The sequence below is a fragment of the Bidens hawaiensis genome, unplaced genomic scaffold (assembly GCF_021521415.1).
Source record: "Bidens hawaiensis isolate Kalapana, Puna unplaced genomic scaffold, B.hawaiensis_p1.1 tig00003307_1, whole genome shotgun sequence".
In the NCBI taxonomy this organism is placed as follows: Eukaryota; Viridiplantae; Streptophyta; class Magnoliopsida; order Asterales; family Asteraceae; genus Bidens; species Bidens hawaiensis.
The window spans coordinates 2,540,389-2,560,209 of record NW_027491184.1 but is presented as its reverse complement, the minus strand read 5'-3'; the positions used below and the strand labels follow the sequence as shown (position 1 = coordinate 2,560,209).

General features: G+C 36.0%; 1 protein-coding gene across 2 annotated transcripts; it reads left to right on the top strand.

Moving 5' to 3' along the window:
- Positions 1 to 10,994: 10,994 nt before the first annotated feature.
- On the top strand, positions 10,995 to 13,172 carry LOC143623123 (2,3-bisphosphoglycerate-dependent phosphoglycerate mutase 1-like). Of its 2 annotated transcripts, none has more exons than XM_077094102.1 (7): positions 10,995 to 11,174; positions 11,278 to 11,505; positions 11,595 to 11,713; positions 11,785 to 11,941; positions 12,025 to 12,126; positions 12,217 to 12,336; positions 12,900 to 13,172. In XM_077094102.1, the coding sequence occupies exons 1-7, from the start codon at positions 11,097 to 11,099 to the stop codon at positions 12,951 to 12,953; spliced, it is 858 nt and encodes a 285-aa protein (XP_076950217.1). In that variant the 5' UTR covers positions 10,995 to 11,096; the 3' UTR covers positions 12,954 to 13,172. The 2 variants fall into 2 exon arrangements, with proteins under 2 accessions (XP_076950217.1, XP_076950218.1); XM_077094103.1 differs by having other exon boundaries at positions 10,999 to 11,174; positions 11,282 to 11,505.
- Positions 13,173 to 19,821: the final 6,649 nt, after the last annotated feature.

The window sequence follows — 19,821 nt, the reverse complement described above, 5'->3', positions numbered from 1 at the left end:
AAATATCAGAGTTAATTAAAACCTTCGTGGAATAATATAAACTGTCAACCATCCATTACAAACATCAATAACTTGTCTTTCAAAAACATAACATAAAACATAGTATCAAAACATCACGATAAATCTTCAGATGCCAGCCTCTTCAGTATTGCCATGTGTCTTCCTCAACCAGCTCTCTCAGTCGATTAGCCTGCGTGCATACTAAAAGTCAGCTACGCTGAGTGAGTTCTAGTTAATCAGGCAACGTACAATACATTCACATATTTACATATGCACCCGAAGGTACATACCTTCTATTATCTTACATACTTACGTACTTTCATTCTTTCTTTCATATTAACATACATACTTTCATTCATACATGCATTTTAAAGAGCCTTACGTCATATAACCTTCGCCGATATTATTAGGGTCGGTCCCCTACATTCGCCGATATTTTTAGGGTCGGTTCCCTACATTCGCCGACATTATTAGGGTCGGTTCCCTACATTCGCCGACATTATTTGGGTCGGTTCCCTACATTCGCCGATATTATTAGGGTCGGTTCTCTACATTCGCCGACATTATTAGGGTCGGTTCCCTACATTCACCGATATTATTAGGGCCGGTTCCCTACATTCGCCGACATTATTAGGGTCGGTTCCCTTGTTCTATCTATACCTTTCGTACCTTTCTATACATTCATAATTATAACTTTCATACGTCCATACATCATCTATACATCATATGTCAATCATATCTTTATACTATCCCTTGACGGCACATGCAATATCCGAAGATCGTTCATGCATCGTCAAGTATTCATTCATACATAAATCATATAAGGCATACACTTACCACATAAGGTAAGTGTATTAACTAATCACATCGAGTATGCACACAGCCCCAAAAACATAGCAAGGAAATGGGACTAGAAACTCACCTGGATCCTGTTGCGCTTGCCGTTTATCGTAGTTCCTCTCTTTAACTGAGCTCGGCTAACTGTAATATATATTTTTGTTAATTAATGTAAGGCCCCGAACCCTGTGACCCTACTTTAGCGTCGGATTTACTCATAAACACAGTTCTTCAAATCAGAGTTTATTAAAACTTTTCGCAGAATATACAACATCAATCATTTGTTACAAAACATTAAATCTTTTCTTTGATACCATAACACAAAACTTTATATTTAAAACATCTTTACTTCTTTCTTCAGATGCCAGCCGTTCAATCCATGCCGTGTGTCATCTTCATGCTAACTCTATAATCAGCTCACCTGCGTGCATACTAAAAGTCAGCTACGCTGAGTGAGTTCTAGTTAATCGAACGCCATACAATACATACACATACATACATATCTGTAGATACATATCCATACTTCACTAGTTACCCTTCTGTTCTACATACATACTTGCTACCATACATACATACATATCTACAATCACTAACCTCAGTCTACCGAGAGTACGTTCATAGTTCACCGTCTATACCTGTACTCAAGGTCGTGAACACGTACAAGGTTCGCAGTCCTTACCTATGTTCACCATTTATGGTACGTACAAGGATCGCGGTCCTTCCCTATACCATAGTACATCCACAACACGTACAAGGTTCACAGTCATTCCCTATGTTGCAACCTAATTCATAGCACGTACGAGGTTCGCAGTCCTCCCCTATGCTACAAAATCAGCACGTATAAGGTTCACAGTCCTTTCCTATGCTGAAATACATCCACAACACGTACAAGGTTCGCAGTCCTTCCCTATGTTGCAACCTAATTCATAGCACGTACGAGGTTCGCAGTCCTCCCCTATGCTACAAATACAGCACGTATAAGGTTCACAGTCCTTTCCTATGCTGACGCCTATCTACATTACGTATAAGGTTCGCAGTCCTTATCTACGTTTACATATATCATCTACTTCACGTATAAGGCTCGCAGTCCTTAACTACGCCATCACCAGCCGAGTCTATGTCCGACAGAAGCTAGAGGGATTTGCCATCCTAACTTACTATGTCGAACGTAGAACTCACATGCCATTCGTGTACCTATATACACATACTTACATTATAACATAAGAACACTCTAGGCATTCCTTACCTCATTCATTTAACAACCATACCCCTTGACGTTACGTGCAATATCCTAAGATCGTTCACGCCCCGACAAGTATTCATTTGAAATATTCATACATCTTCGATATATAATATTCGTACCTTTATTTTTAACCTGACAGTACGCGCAATATCCGAAGATCGTTCGCGTACCGACAGACAATCATTCTTATCTATCACACATATCACATATGACATACACTTATCACTTAGGATAAATGTATTAACAACACATCGAGTATGCACACAGCCCCGAAAACATAACAAGGAATGGGGCTAGAAACTCACCTGAACACGGTTACGTTCACCGGTAATCGTAATCCCTTTCTTCAGCTGTGCACGGCTGACTGTATAACAAGTACACGTATCAAACAACTATCACTACTCATATCATCTTTCCAGTCTTAACTACTACCCACAATGAACGGGGGTCCGGGGGCAGCGCCCCTGGCAGCGGGGTCTAGGGGCGGCAGCCCCTAGCAGGGTCCAAGGGGCAGAGCCCCTGGCTGGGGTCGAGCTGCTAGGTCAGCTTGGAAAAATTTTATTTACATTAACTATCTTAACACATTTTCCATTAGGTTTTTAAATTATTTTCTAAGCGAACTTAACTTTAGGCGAAGTTAAACCTTAAGCGAACTTAGCTTTAGGCGAAGTTAAACCTTAGGCAAACTTAGCTTTAGGCGAAGTTAAACCATAGGCGAACTTAGCTTTAGGCGAAGTTAAACCTTAGGCGAACTTATCTTTAGGCGAAGTTAAACCTTAGGCGAACTTAGCTTTAGGCGAAGTTAAACCTTAGGCGAACTTAGCTTTAGGCGAAGTTCATCAGGCGAACTTAGCTTGCAGGCGAAGTTCATCAGGCGAACTTAGCTTGCAGGCGAAGTTGTCGTCTGCAGGTTCTGTTCGCTCTTAAATCCTTCGTTCCTTAACCAAATAACTCGATTTAGGTACCCATGGAATCGTCTGACCAGCGCCTACAAACCCCAACTATCAAATCGACCTAACATCGATGTTTAGAGGGTGCGATTTAGGCATATAGGTTACGGGTCCTTTTTATCAATCGATTAACCCATCAAATCATAACCATTTTCAGTAAGTTTAGCTTTGTTGGATTCGTTTTTACCATACAAACTCAGATCTACCATTTCTCAAATCAAACCGAACCTATACGAAAGATTTCTAACCGTAAACGTACCTTGAACGAGTCGAACTTACGAACACGAGCTGGTCTTGTTGCTTTGGTTCGTCACGACGATCTAGCACCAACTAACGTTTACTCTCTCTCGGATCCTGCTCGTTTATGGTGTGTGTGTTTTTGAATGTGTAGAGATTAGAATGGAAAGAGATGAGGTTTAGGGTTTTATGGTGGTTTAGGGGATATTTATATCCCTTAAAGCCCATGGACCTAAGGCCCATTCTCATTTAACCCATCTCAATTAATCTAACACTAGCCCGACTCATACCAACTCCTACTCTATTATTTATTTCCCGAACCCGAGTCAACTTTCCCTCTATTATTAAGTAATATAATTAATATCATTTTGGAAATTTCAGGATGTTACAATTAACCTTCAACTTGATTAAGTTGGTATTTAAGTTAACCAATATGATTCTAAGTTGGGCTTGTTTATTTTAGTTCATGCTGATGGGCTGATCTGATTTTAACTATGGCCTTTACATGATGTGGGCTTAGTTGTTTCAGGCCCAAATGTTCACTATCTGAGCCCAACTGGATTCAGCCCAAAGCCCAACAGAGGACTAGTCAGCCGAGAACTCTTTGCAGAGAACCCAGCCCGTGACCGACAACTATGGTCTTGACCGAGAACCCCATGGCCGAGAACCACATGGCCGAGAACCCTGAATCACCGAGAACTCTCGTCACCCAGAATTCTTGTTGACCGTGAACTCCATTTGGCCGAAGACCCATGTTGACCGAGTTCTCGCGTTGACCGAGAACCCCAGACGGAGGCTCAGGTCACCGAGACCCCTGGTCTGATGCGTTCAACTCACGTTTCTACCTTTAAACCCATTCTATAACGGCTGACGGTCCATGGTTAATCTTTAAATCATCTATAGCCGAACCACCTTAACCGTTTCTCATTTGGTACCTCCCGTTAACCTCACGGCTTCAAGATCTAACCCATTCTAGTCATAAAGATTGAACCTTTAACCCTAAAACGTTCTTTAAGCTAGTTCTAGGGTTTCATTCATGAGCCGTATCTAACCATGAGCCCTTTACGTCCATATTAATCATCAAGTTTGAAGCTTTATGATTTATCTAGACCCGATCTATCATCCTACCAATTTATCATGTAAATCCGTTCATGAAAAGTAAGCCTTTTTGAGGTGTTTGTATGAAATCACTCGAGATGCTCAAAACCATATCAAACGAACTCCAATTTGAGTGATTCAAGCGGCCACGGAACCGTCTTATCCCGATCTACAAACCCATCAGCTCACCTTCGCCGGAAACCGCCACTACAGTCGCCGGAATCTTCACTTTTGAGCTGCTATGGTTTTACTGATAAAAACCGGACTTCCCGACCTCTGATCGAAGATCTTTTCGATGGAAATCTTCATTTATATGTCAGGAATACTCGGTTAAAATTTGAGACCGATCCGACGGCTAGATCTCCGAGAATCTTTGTGTATTTGTGGGTGTTTTTCTCAAAAACGGGAATTGGGTAAGTGTGTGTTTTGATGGTGTAGGCTATGGTGTGGAGATGTATGAAAAATGGAAAGGATTAGGGTTTTAAAGGGTATTTATACTCCCTTAATCCCATGGACCTTAGGCCTATCTTTCCTTTTTGGTTCATAATTGATTCCATCTAATTAGCCTACTTATCCTTCCATCTTTATTATTTTATTTTTCTACTAACTTAAGTAAACTTTTCCATCTTAAATAAATAATGTATTAATTATTTATTCTTAGAAATTTCGGGATGTTACAAAATATGCCAATCAAATTTACAACAATACAATTAGCTTGTTAGCGCCAACACCGTTAAAAGGTGCAATAAGGCGACCCGTGTTGCGCCCCTTGTGGTGGTCCGTTGACATTGGCCGGAATAACACTGGAAGACTCGAATGGCGGCCACCGTGGTGCTACGTTGAGACTGCCCCGCTTGCCGTCGTACGACTCGAGTGGCGACCGCCTTGGAAACGACATTCCTTCCTTGAGGACAAAGACGTTTTCAAGGGGTCGGGAATTGATACGATCCTATAATAAAAGTATTATTATTATTATTATTATTATTATTATTTAAGTTTATCTATTATTTAGTTTCCTTATTAGAATCAAATTATGATTTCCTGTTATTTATCTTTTTCTATTTTTATGTATTTGTTTTTCTATATATTGTAATCTCGTTTAAGAAAAAGAATAAGAAAGAATTATTATTTTGGGTCTCTTTTCTCTTCTTCTCTTGTGTTCTTGAGAAATTGACGGTTGTCTCGAATAAACCGTAACAGGCACATCGTGCGCATGACTAAATATACCAAGATCTAGTTCATATATAGGAAAAAAACGATATCAAAACAATTACTTAAACCATTTATGATGATATATAAGAGCTCAACTGACAAGGATGACACAGAAAAGAAGAGAGCTCACAGATTGTCAAGGTGAAACTAAACTACCCACTAAACCAGATTAATTAGATATGCTTGAATATAAATTTAAATACCATATGCCTGAATCGTAACTACCAGCTAAATCGAGCTAATCATTAGTTATATCATGAAAAAAATTGAACAAGTACGGTACAAATTAGTTTTATTTTAGCACATGTAGGTGTAGGGTACGTCAAACCCTATATTATGTATTATATTTATTACATTATTATTGTTTACTAAGAAAAGCCTAATGGGCTGGGTGGTTTGTGGAGGTAATCCCTAACCGGGTCTGGCCCAATATGGTTAGGGTTTCATGATTGTAGCCATGGAGATCATATATAAGGGGTCTTCAACTCTCATTTGTGGATCTCCTTTTGGACCCTTGGCCTCCAACATAATTTTGTGTCTATAAAAAAGAGAAACACTCTTAGCAGTCACCTACATCCCCCACTTTTACATGGTAGAACTCGAACAACCGGAGAAGAAGATGAAGGCGTGGGTTCGTTCACCTCGAAGACTGAGGGACATCGACTTGGATCCGACCCGGATCCATTCCATGTTTATTCATTGGCGCCATCCGTGGGACACGACAACGGGTCACGCTTTGTTCTTCTCTGCCTTATATCTAGATTTGCAATTTCTGGTAGGTTTTGGTGATTCAGCATGAAAACCACTTTCCCGGTCACCTAACTGAATCTTCCGGCGACTTTAATTTTTTCGGTGAGCCTATTAACAGCTTCCGGTGAAATCCAACTAACTTTTCCGGTGTAATACTATCAATTTGTATGAATGAATACCTGATTCTTGTGATTGAATTAATTCCAAAAGAATTTGGATCTGATTTTTCGAGTTTAGATCCGATTTCTCGAGTTCAGTATTCGAATAATTCTAGATCTATGCTCACAAAGAAAGAACAGGGCGGATAAGAGGAATACATATGTACAACACCTTTTGCAATTGGTACCATCCAACTTTGCACATCTCTATCTCATGTGGGAGACACCTTCTAGAAGATTGACAGGCTGTACAATCTCCAAATGTTAGCCATCAATATATACATTTTGTGTTTTTAAGATTTGTATGGATTTACTAAAAGGCCGTTCATATGCGTGGAGACACCTGACACAACTCTGTCTTTTTTACCACATCTCAATCTAAGGCAGAAATGTCGACGCGTGAGCTAATTGTTCACAGCTCTCAAGGTATTATCATGCAATAATTAAAAAGTGACAATATCTATTAAATTTAATTAATTATTCAAATAAATCCAAACAACCAAGTACAACAAATTAAAAATAAAAGCAACAAGATAATTCAAACTTTCAAATTTAAAACTAAGTCTTGATTCATTCTTGTAACAATAAAAAATCTCTAAATTCTTCACCAATCCTGATATCAGTTCAAACGATAACATGCATATGCGTATAAAAGAAAATAGTTTTGTCAACACAAAGTTTAGTGAGTAAAACACTAGTTAAATTAAGATACAATATAATATAAAAAAGCAAAACTGTTCTTGTGAGATAAACAAATAAGCCAATGAGCAAATAATGAGTGTCAGTAAAACCGTTGCCATGCGAAGTGAGCATTGGCTACTACGACGGTCGTATGATCATACTATTACTGTGATTATGATGGACCTCCCCGAATGCAAACAATTAAGCAAATAAACATATAGCAAGTTAGGCAAATAATTGATATCCACACAAGGTTAACAGTTTGCTAACGTGATTAGTAAATAATAGATAAAGATAATACGATACGCACATGTCTCCAAAATAGTTGAAAATAAGTAAAAAGAGGAGTGAATACTCACCTTATCGAATAAGAGAAATCTGTGCGATAAGAACATTACACGCTATCGAGATGTATCAACAGAATGTCCTAAGTAAAAGTAATAGTCGGAGAAACACTACGAGTTAATATATGGACTAAAAGATAATCGAGATATGAACGGGCATTGGAGAGTTAAAATATTTTATTTAAAGTTTGTTTTATATTGGTTATTAAAATTATATTGGTGTGAATATATAAATACTTTTACTTAACAAGTATTATAGTTGTAATAAATAATATATATAAATAATGATTCGAGGTCGATCGGTATTGATGAGATAATAAATTATTACATTTTATTATTATTAATAGAGATCTCATTTAAATTAATATTGTAATAAATAATAAATAATAAATAATAATATTTATATAAAAGTTTAATCTTTTATAAAAATACTTGAACTTATAAATATATTTTATTATGCTAATTAACGTGATATATTTTATATCAAAACCCTTTTTAAATCTTTAATATTAAAACATTTATTAATTTTAATAACTATTATACACACATATGGTTTTAATCAAGGTTAGGAAAAACGACTAGTTGACACGGCGGTTTTGTAACAATACTGATTAACTAATAATTATTTATTATACCTATCTTAAATGTAACATATTGTCTAGCCAAAGATTTGTATTATATAAATACCCTTCATATAGACTTGTTTGTTTAAAACCTGGATTTTAAATTCTTATTAATAATGGAATTTAATAAACTTAGTATATTTTAAAATGAATAATTAAAATAGGTAAACTGTTTACTAACATTTAATTCGTTGATCATAAAAACATTCTTAAAAACAAGAACAAACAAAAAAAAACAATGTAGCATATATTGAAGTACCAGTCCCACCTAAAAACAAGGTACCTCACGTTGCTTTTGTTTATCAAATAACAATTAACAGTTAATATTTATTTTTAGTATTAAAACTCATAATATATTAAGTTATTTGGCCTAAAATATTGGTTTCGATAATGTATTCTTTAACTTAAACATAGTTTTCAAATAAAAGTTAAATGTAACATATTTTGTACCCTTCATACGGTAGTTATTTATTTAAAACCTGAATTATAAAATTTTAGCAAGAAGGATTGTTTAATTTAATAGACTTAGTATCTTTTAAAATTAATAATTAAAATAGGTAAATACAGTTTATTAACATTTAATTTGTAAAATTGATAAAACTATGAGATTTATAGGAATTGATTATAGCTCTTTACTTCTACATATGACCACATAATCATGTATTTGATTGTGCCAAAATACCACTATGCTCCCTTAACTACTTTTACATTGCTTCATTGATTTGTACGCTTTACAAAACACATCGGTTTTGAAAGTTTTTATATCGAAACGTGACAAAAATGAGCTCGTTAAAACGGTATATTTTTTCTCTCTTTTTTTAAGCATATTATATTAAAGATACAAAAAAAATAAAACATTAAATAGAATTGTCAAGTTAAGGGTTAAAGATGACGGGATAATCTTGTCTAAATTTTTAAAATTATAATAAGGTAGCCAAAATTAAAGGGTAAAAATTATAAATATATTAAGAAAAATTAAAAACACTTTATACTTAAATAGGATGACTTGTTTTGTAATTTCATATATGTTTAAGTATTTGAACATTTTATAGGTTTATTTATAGTTGCATATTTCAGTTGTAAGTTAATGCTTCATTGACTTGTACGTTTTAAAAAAACATCGGATTTGAAATTTTTTTATATCGAAACGTCGACAAAAATGAGCTCGTTGCAACGATATGCTTTTCTTTGTTTTTTAAGCATAATATATTAAAAATATAAGAAAAATAATACATCAGAATAGAATTGTCAAGTTGAGTGTTAAAGATGAGGGGGGCAATCTTGTATAAATTTTTAAAATATTCATAAACGTAGTCAAAGTTTTAAGGTAAAACTTGAAAATATATTACGAAAAATTGAATAACACGTGATATTTAGTGTGTTAATGACCCTTACCCTTGTTATAGGTTGTATCTCATGCATTGAAACTTGTAAATTACTTAAAATAAGCGTCTTAATTTGTCCTTTAGTTATATATTTTATATAGTGTAGATTATCAGTTCTTTTGCAACGAAATTAAGTAAAGTGACAAGCTAAGAACTCATATGGAAGAACATATTTAATATACTAAAAAGATTACAGTGAATTTTCTCTTCATTACCATTAGCTCATCATGATCTACTAATTTTTAGTACTAGAGAGTACTATGATTAGATAGATTTTTTTATGAAGAGTGTTAGTGAAGATTAGACTCACTTCGTCACTTTATACAAGTGAAAGTAGTGATGAGTCTAAGGTTGAAAGGGACACCAAACATAAAAAACTGATAAAACTGAAAATTACTAAACAACTGAAAATAACAAATACAAAACTAAACTAATGATCTTCTAAAATAAATGATACTGACCGTTAGTTGTTTGTCTTTAATAGCTTACATTAGTAGTTTTCTTTCAGTAACTTCCAACAGTTGTTTGTTGTCAGCAGTCAAGAAGCAATACTTTTATTATTTACTATAGTGGAGAATTAATGTTGATTGGCTAATTGATTTTGGCCATCAATCCTTTCCAGGTTCAACAACTATTTTTGTCGGAACAGACAAATTGTTGGAGCCAACGAAAAAACTGACATAAATTGATAAATCGACGACGTTTTTGTATGTCAACCCTATGCTTGCGGGATTACGTCGACGAGGAGGAAAAAAAACAGGGTCAAAGATTGTAGCACGTTGTTGACGATTAAAACAGGAAGGGTGGTAGCATGCCGTTGGTGACGAGATGGGTATGAGAACACATCGGTGAAAATGAATTGCAGCCACGTGTCATTGTCTGATTGGATTAGTAACCCATCGACACGATTATCAAACATGTTGTTGTTGACGAGATGGCCCCGGGACAAATCTTGAAACTCCAATTATATGAGGCATATTTGAAATCTTATTTCTATAGAGAAGACATTTTAAGAATTTTTAAATTAGAATTTTAATCGTAAAACTCGGGTTCACATGTCACTAGAAAAAAAGGAAAAAAAATGTGAAGAATGAAAAATAGTTGTTAAGAAAAAAGTTCCAATGACAAATTATAAAAATAAATAATCACAGAGCCCTAATTATTCCCAGTCGGGCGAAGTTTTGGTGCACGGAGATCTTGGCCTCTGATCGACTGAACAACGGATGCTGCCGTTACTTTCATCCAATTTGTGCAGCAAACGTAACCATAACCATTACATTCTTCCTCTCATCGATTCTTCATATTTTTATACGTATATATATATATATACATGATCTGTCTTACACAACCACGCTCTTCAGATTGATCAATTTTAAATTTGAATAGTTTTAGGGGGGTTTAATACTTAGTCTAATTGTAAGGATTTATGTATGTATAAATGGTACAGGACTGTCATTTTTAATTTGACTTATGGCTCTCACTGCTTGTCAACGACCACCAAATGTTGATTATTTGGGGTTTAAGTCTGATGGAATTCAAAAGTTATCACCAACAGCCAACTGGCCACTGCAAATCAGTATGAACCCAACTTTTAAATGTTGTTCGTCACTCTATGATCCGGTAGTATCGCCCAAACCGATCCAGAGTTTAGAACATGTGAGTCAGAGTCCAAAAATTAGAGCCATACATTAATATACTTTTGGATTCTTTATGCCTCAAATACATGCTTTTCAATTTTCTTTGTGTATTATATTGTAAGACAGATGAGTCAACTTTGATCATAGTTCGCCATGGAGAATCAATGTGGAACGAAAAGAATCTGTTTACTGGTTGCGTTGATGTGCCTCTAACAAGAAGAGGTGTGGAAGAAGCGATAGAAGCTGGTAGGAGAATCAGTACCATGCCACTTGACATTGTGTACACGTCAGCATTGGTTCGGTCTCAAATGACCGCTATGCTTACCCTTACCCAGCACTGCTGCCAGAAGGTTACTAGCATTGGATAATATTAGTCATGGGTAGTATAGTCATTTTGTTATTAGTGTATGTTTGGCTTGTAATGTTTTGGAACTTGCAGGTTCCTATAATCATACACAAAGAGAATGCAGAAGCTGAAATTTGGAGTCAAATATACAGTGAAGACACCAAAAATCAGTCTATTCCAGTTGTTAAAGCATGGCAGTTAAATGAGAGAATGTAATTTTATATCAACCTAGTTAAGTATTCGTTAAAATGAAATAAAAATTAAAGTTATTTTGTTTATTCAGGTATGGTGATCTTCAAGGTCTTAACAAGCATGAAACTGCTCAAGTATTTGGCAAAGAGCAAGTTTTAAGGTGGCGAAGAACTTATGAGGTTCGGCCACCGAATGGTGAAAGTTTAGAAATGTGTTTACAAAGAGCGGTTACCTACTTTAAAGAAAATGTAATATGTATTCTTTTTCTTTTTTTCTTTTTTACTTTTATGTACCAAATATAAACGGTGCTGACAGTGTTCCTATTGTGCAGATAGAACCACAACTAATGGCGGGAAAGCATGTGATGGTTGTTGCGCATGCCAATTCCTTGAGGTCAATTATCATGTATCTTGATAATCTAAGTCCTCAAGAGGTAACAAATAAGAAATCTGTGTTTTTTAGATAGGTTCGATGTTTTCCAAAGTAGTGTAATGTTATTTGATTATGTTATTTCCTTTAAAAGGTGATTAAATTAGAGCTGTCAACTGGGGTGCCAATGTTATACATTTATAAAGATGGGAAGTTTATTAGAAGGGGAAGTCCTGCTGGAACTAAGGAGGCTGGTGTTTATGCTTATACTTCGGTAACGAATTTGCAATTTATCTATCGTGATATACTGTTTTCCTGGATATAAATGCTCTATATATGTAAGCACGATATGCATACTTTAACTAGTTGTTAAGAAGACTCTATAGCGAACTTCCAACATCTTTTGGAAATTTATCTACGAGCCATCTTGGTCGATATCTAGAAGAACTAGTGAGTATTGGTTATTTAATATACTAATATATAAAGTCAAACAGGATTATATGAATGACGAATGAGTTTGAAAAACTGTTTTTGTGTCTCTTTTAAGGTACTTAGTTTATCAAGTGTGGGTTAATCATTGATTTTAAACCCCACCAATAATGTGAAAGTTTTTCATTTTGTGGCCTAGATGATCTGGTGCTTACTTTATGATTTAACATATTTATCATTAATCCATCCCAAAAGTGGTCCTTTTTTCATTGTTAACTCACGTGTAATTTTGCTTTTTATCGGGTTGTATCAAAGCAAATTTGGTTATAGTTAAACTTGATCAGGTGTACAACATTGAGAATATTGTCATGTGATTTATGGTAAGTAATATCATGCCGTGTGTTTCAGAATTTGGCACTTTATAAGGATCAGATGCTGCTGCAAGGAAATTTGTCAAAGTGACAAGTTGGATGATGCTGCAAGGAATCTTTTAAATCTGCTCGAGTCGTTGAAGTAATTAATGTATTTGGTCCGGTGAGAAGCTTTTTTGTCATAAGAAAGCATTGATTTGCTTTTAATTTATTTTTTTGATTCATAATTTTACGTTATGAGATAACAAAATTATGAATCAAAGATGCAATCTGTAACTTTTATGCATAAATTTGTATGTATATTGGATCATGACCGAAAGTATAAAAATTTGGAAAAAGGTTACACATTTCTATTTGATCCTAATTTGTTGCATTACATAGATACTATTTATGATTTAAAAAAGTGTCTCTTAATTCTTGTCAAAATTGGTTGGATTAAAACTTGCGTGGCTTGAAATGGGTTCTTTTATATTAAAGAAAAGTATCAAAATATGTTCACCTCGATATTGGCTGCGATTGTGCTGAACCTGGTGAAGGAGACGGCAGTAATGGTGTTGGCCAAAGTGGTGGTGCTGGTAATGGTGTTGGAGGTGGTAGCGGTTGCCTCGATGGCGGTGGCAGTAGCGATGATGACAAGAGCTTGGTGGTGGTGGCGAAACTATGGTTGTGTAGGTTGTTTGTCCGTTTGAACTCATTTTAAACATAGAAGTAGCCAAACTGATCCAGACCGGTTTGGGTTGGTTTTAAATTGGTTTTAACCGGTTTTGACTGAAAAATACCCAAACTGCTATACGATATATCGGTTTAGTTCAGTTTTTGGTTAACCGGTCTTTTTTACACCTCTATTTGGTTAGAGAGATCATTTTGGCTCGTTTAATGTGTGCCAATCCGTTTTAACCTATGTGAACTCAATGTAATTTTTTTTAAATCATATCAATCATCTATTATTAAGTGGTTACGCTTTTCAGCTTAACGATCTACAAAATTATATATACAATACTTTACAATACACAAGTTTTAACTTGTAAAATATATAGTGTATTTCATTACTAAAATAATTAAAAACCATAAAAAAAAGTATGCCATATGGGCCAAACCTATTAAATCAATGAAAGCATAATTAAATGTTTATACATTGTTACAACTAGTAAGTTACCGATGCACATTGTACGGGAAACTTCGCAACAGACCCATATTTTTAGGTGTGGATATATAAACACATTTTAACGACTATTACTTTGACTAAAAAAATGTCTTTAAATACCAATAGAGCTTGATTGGTAACAGTTCGGCTCATTACAATATCGATGTGGTACTAACACTCTAAATATTGCTTACGATATAAAAAAGACTTGCTGGGAATAAACTCCATTTTCAACGAAACTTATATACTTTATTACAACTACACCTCCGTTTTAACAATGTGGCATGAATAAAAATAAACATGTCGTCACGACAAATCAAAAAGTTGAAAGAATTTCATATGTTAAGCATTATAAAAGAATAAATAACTTAAATATACAAATAATAACAAAACGAAAAACATATGCTATGACACAAATTAAAACCATGAAAACTTTAAGGGGTTAAACTTCAAGGTAAGCAAACTTTAAAAATAAGAATATGCTAGAGATCAAATAAAATAGTTTAAATTTTATGAAAGCTAACTTGTAACAATTTAAAACTCAAGGGACTAAAATTGCTAAGACTTATGTCTTAATGTAGCAAGATAGGTTTGGTTTTATATATAGTATAATAAGATATAATTTTTAATATTTTAATACTTTTAAATATTTCTCTCAAAAGTCAAAGTATCCATTCTTTTCTCAAAAGTCAACTCTTCCTTTCACAACGTTATGTCCACCTCTTTCCTTTATTAAACTTTACTTGTAATTTGATGATTTTAATGGCTTCTACTCCTATTTAGTATGACATGTTTATAAGCTTAAGAGGTAAAGATACGCGTCATACTTTTACCGACAATATCTATCATGCATTAATCGGAGCGGGAATTCACACTTTTAAAGATAATTATGAACCTGATAGAGGCAAGCAACTCAAGCCTGAAATCGAGACCTCAAAAACTGAATCGAGGGCTTTTATAGTTGTACCGTCAAAGAACTATGCAAATACCTCATGGTGCCTGTATGAGCTTTTCTTGATCCTCAAGAAAAGAAAGAAGCTTAATATTTTCGTTTTACCTGTTTTTTAATCATGTTGATCCATAAGATGTTAGAAACCAAAAACGAAGTTTTGCTACTGAAGGGTCAATACAGACATCGGTTGCTAGTTTGAATATCAACTGTTTAGCATGTTTGGGCATAGAAGCAAAAGAATGGTCAAAATAGTCTGAGGTTTATGTGGCACGGTGGAAGGCTGCATAAACATAGATTGCTAATTTGACTGGCTAGGTACTCTTTTGTTAATTAATGCTTTTAGCAACCAGCCCTAATTAACTTGATTATTGATTATGTGTAGGTAAGGTACCTCGCAGGAAGGACATGAAACCAACCCTCACGAAAAGATCATAACATATAAGATGGTCACCCATGGATGTCAAAACAATATCGCCAAATGCAGTCGGCACAATCTTATAAAGAGACAATAGTACACAAGAGGACATATGTGCACGACAGGCCTATAAAAATGGCCAGCACCATACTATCGGCAAACAAACGCTATACACACCCAAATGTCTCGACCATTCAGGGATCCGCAGTGTGCAACAACAAAACAAATAGAAGGTTCCAAAGATGGTGACAGTTGTACAATTCTTCTCCATTCTTTCGGTTATAAATAGAGGGAAAAACCCAATGGTTAACACATCCTATTCTCTCCCAAGAAATTCTCATAACTTACCATAATGATTCTCATACCGGAGGGTGGTACGAGAAGACATCATATTCTCCTTCTCATAACGAGCTCACGGTGTTCTATTTTGAAAGGATCGTCGGTGATAACCTTAAAGAAACTGACATTAACCTTGTACCCGGATGAGATATTAAGTTGACCGCCTCGGTCACTTAGTGTTTTTTTCATCAACACCATCCTTGTTAGCTAGAACAACTAAGAACATCGATACAATCAAGTCCTGATAGGTTCCAAACAACCACTGTCGGCTACGCCCTAATCTTCAACAAGGATAGGGCCAGTCGTGGAGATACCGGTCGCTAACAAAGTTATCCAACATGCAGACAACCATTAGTTTGATGAAAACTTTATAGTGGTATAAAACCCAGGACAACAAGACTTGTCGTTCAGGGTCAGAATTAATAACACACCACGAAGATAAAAGAGCGAACACGCAAGTCCCATGGCCGACTACGTGGAGTGGCTTAGACAATAGCAAGAACGACTTGTCAAAGAACAAGAAAAAACCTCGCAAGAATACGAACACCGGATCCGTGAAAATCATCAGCAGAAGGAGAGGCGGATCACACCGTTTAACCTCTAATACAAAGAGTTCGAAGAAGGTGATTCGTCCGGTGAAAGTCGAATACCTCGCCCAAAGGAGCAGATACAACACATCAATCAGCGACCAGAGACTCAAGGTGGTAGTCGCGGTAAAGGTCATGGCGTAGGAAAAGTTGATAACCAAAACTCAGCCTATGACCAGAGCCGTGCCACCCGCCACATACGTAACCATGAAAGAAGATAGCGGTTATAATATGTTGATGTAAGGGATAGCGGGAATCGGAAGAAAATTTAAATTACGGTAGCAACATCCACAACATGGCACAATCAAGACTGTTGGGCCTAGATTTGTGTGGTTTGTACTTAGTCTCTATGTGTTTGGGTTGAGTATGTATGCTGGGTTTGGGCTGCGTGAATGAATCGAGATCCTAATGGATCTCGGTGGGCTTTTGGTAGTTTGGGCCAGCTTGTTGGTTCCCTATATATAGAATATCTTGTATAGGGTTTTAGGTTTCTCATTCACTTGTAAGTTTGCCGTCTACGTGTTTACGAGACGAGGTTGTAACAGTGCTTAAGCACCCGACGTATATCAATAATACGTATGTTTTGAAGCAATCCCCCCCGTGTTACGTTCTTGTGTTTATTTGTGTTCTTGAGTCACCAAGTGTTGGTATTCCGCACCAATACTTGTTTGTTGATATCATAATTGTAGTGACCCAGATTCGGTACTTACAATTGGTATCAAAGCCTTAGACCTATTCAGGCTCGTTATGTGATATCAAGGATTCAAGATTTCTAATTCTTGGTGGTTTTTTTAGTGTTTCCGACGAACTGTTCATCGGAGAAGAGAAGGATCTGTTTTTTTTTGGAAAGAATTGATTTTGGTTTGGAAACAAATCAAGATCCCCTTTTTCTTGGAAGTTTGTTACACTGAGATTGAGTTTGTTGAGAATCAGTGTTCTCGGCAAAAGCTTGTTCTCGGCCAAGATCAGTTTTTGGCTACTGTTAGTTCTCAGCCAAGATCAGTTCTCGGCCATTGTTAGTTCTCGGCCAAGACCAGTTCTCGGCCAGTGATTAGTTCTCGGTCAAGACCAGTTCTCGGCCACTATTAGTTATCGGCTAAGGCAGTTCTCGGTCAACGTTTGGGATTTCGGTCAACATTTGAGTTTTCGGTCAACTGGGTTCTCTGTTGAATAGACTGTTATCGCTGTTTGGGCCTGATCAATCTGATTTAGGCTTTATATTTGGAATCAAGTAATCTTTGGACCTAGAATAAATCAATTAATCCAATTAAGATGGAACAGTTAATAAATGGTAACAATTCAGCCAACTCATCACTTCATCAAGAACTGGATTCTATCATGGGGACCACTACTCGTATACCCCGTCTCTTGTCTCATGAGGGTTTAGTGAATGGAAGTTTCGTTTTGAGAAATACGTTAAGATGAAAGATTTCAAAGTTTGGAGAAGTATTGTAAGGGGGCCTCAGAGAATCACCTATCAAAGGGAAAACTCAACTGAAGTCATTGTGAATCCTGTTGCTCAGTATGACGATGATGACTTTGCTAAAGTTGAGGAAGATGAAAAGGCTCTCTCTACTCTAACCATGGCACTATCACCCGAGATTGCCCTTTAATTTAGAGAGCTTCAGTCTGCTAAAGAGTTATGGGAGGCACTGATTGAGGTGTATGAGGGAAATGATGATATGAAAATAAGTCGCTAAGACTTGTTGTGACAAAAGTTCAACATGTTTAATCATGTTCTGGGAGAAATGTTGGAAACCCAAATTCAAAGGTTCATATCATTGGTGACTGAAATGAGATCAACAAGTATTTATCTGCAGACCTCTGAAATAAATAACAAACTGGTGAACTCATTGCCAAAGAGTTGGGATATGAATGTTGCTGTTATCAAGAAGACTAAAGATTTAAACAATATGTCTATCACTGAGATAATAGCTACTATCAAGGCATGTGACATGGATGGTAAGCAACGTGCGATAAATCATGCCAGTTCCTACAGTGCAGCTGGGTACAACGTTGTGTCTAACAGTGCTCTCATTTCCCATGATAGTTTCTCAATGTTCAAGGCCACTCAACAACCACCTCAGGGAAATTTTCAGATGTTTTCATCCACACAAGGCCAATCATCTTCCATCCCACCCCAACCAGCTTCAGTATTCTTCACTAAGTTTGGACAATCTTCAAATGATACTGGAAAACCTACTCACTCAGGGGGTACTCCCAGTCAGAACTTCAGTCGGATTCCTTCCATACCAAAAGAGACTCAGGAGAATATAGCTCTAATGGCGGGATTCATGAACTGTTATAATGCATTTTTGGCTGGAGACTTGGTTCAACCTGTGGTTGCTGTTGAACTTGATCAGATCCATCCTGATGATTTTGAAGAAATGGACATCTCGTGGCAAATCGCCATGGCAGTGTTTCGTGCGAAGAAGTTCAGTAAGAGGACGGGTAGAAATAATTGGAACATGCCCAATAATCAAAAGGTGGGATTTAACAAAGACACTCTTAGGTGCTACAATTGTCACGAGCCGGGTCATTTTGCTCGTGAATGTACTAACCCAGCGAAGGATGGAAACACGGAAAGGGCATTGGTTCCGGTTGGACATGCCAGAGGTGAGGCAGGAGGTAGTTCAGGTAACGGAGAAAGAGGAATGATTGCTCAACAGTTGTCTTGGGAATGTCAGATGGCTGCACTCAACATTAGAAATTAGTCCGCAAACTTTGCCAATGTTGAAGACACTGGAGAAGAAAATGCTACAGAGAAGAAGATCAATGAACTTCAATTTGCATATATGGTGTTCACTTCTTCCAATTCATCTGAGGTAAGCTTTCAACCTTGTTCTTTAGATTGTGTTGAGAAAATAGAACTATATAAGCTTCATAATGACAATTTAATTAGAGATATGGAAAGAATAAAATCTGAGAATTTTAAACTTAAGAAAAATGAAAAGGCTTTCCAAGATAAAATAGAAGCTCAACAAAAGGATATCTCTAAGCTTAAGTCTGAATTTAGTATAAAGTCTTTTCATCACCTTGATACCAAACAAGAAATCGTAGAATTAACTGCTAAACTGGAAGCCTCCAAGTTAGAAATTTTGAATTTAACTAGTAAATTTGAAAGGGCTGAACTAGACTTTAAGAAATTTGATGGTTCTAGTAAAGTTTTCAATTCAATGATTGAGAATCAATTGTGGTGGAAAGAAAATGAAGGTGAGGGAATAGGATACAGTCAGGTTCCCCCACCCTACAACCACAATTATGTCCATACACCTGTTACCAAAGAACATGAAGAAAAGGTAAAGGCCATGAAGTATGGTAAACAAGACAAAGGTGATGGAACTAGCTGTGTGAATGCTGGTTCTTCAATCTCAGATATGAACGATTCTAATATGTCTACTTCATGTGCAGAATAAGTAATTGTGAATGAATGAACTGATGAGGATGACGACCCTTGTTTTGAATTTTATAATGACATTGTTTCTGATGTTTCTTTAAAACTTCCTGTTTTGAATTCTGTTA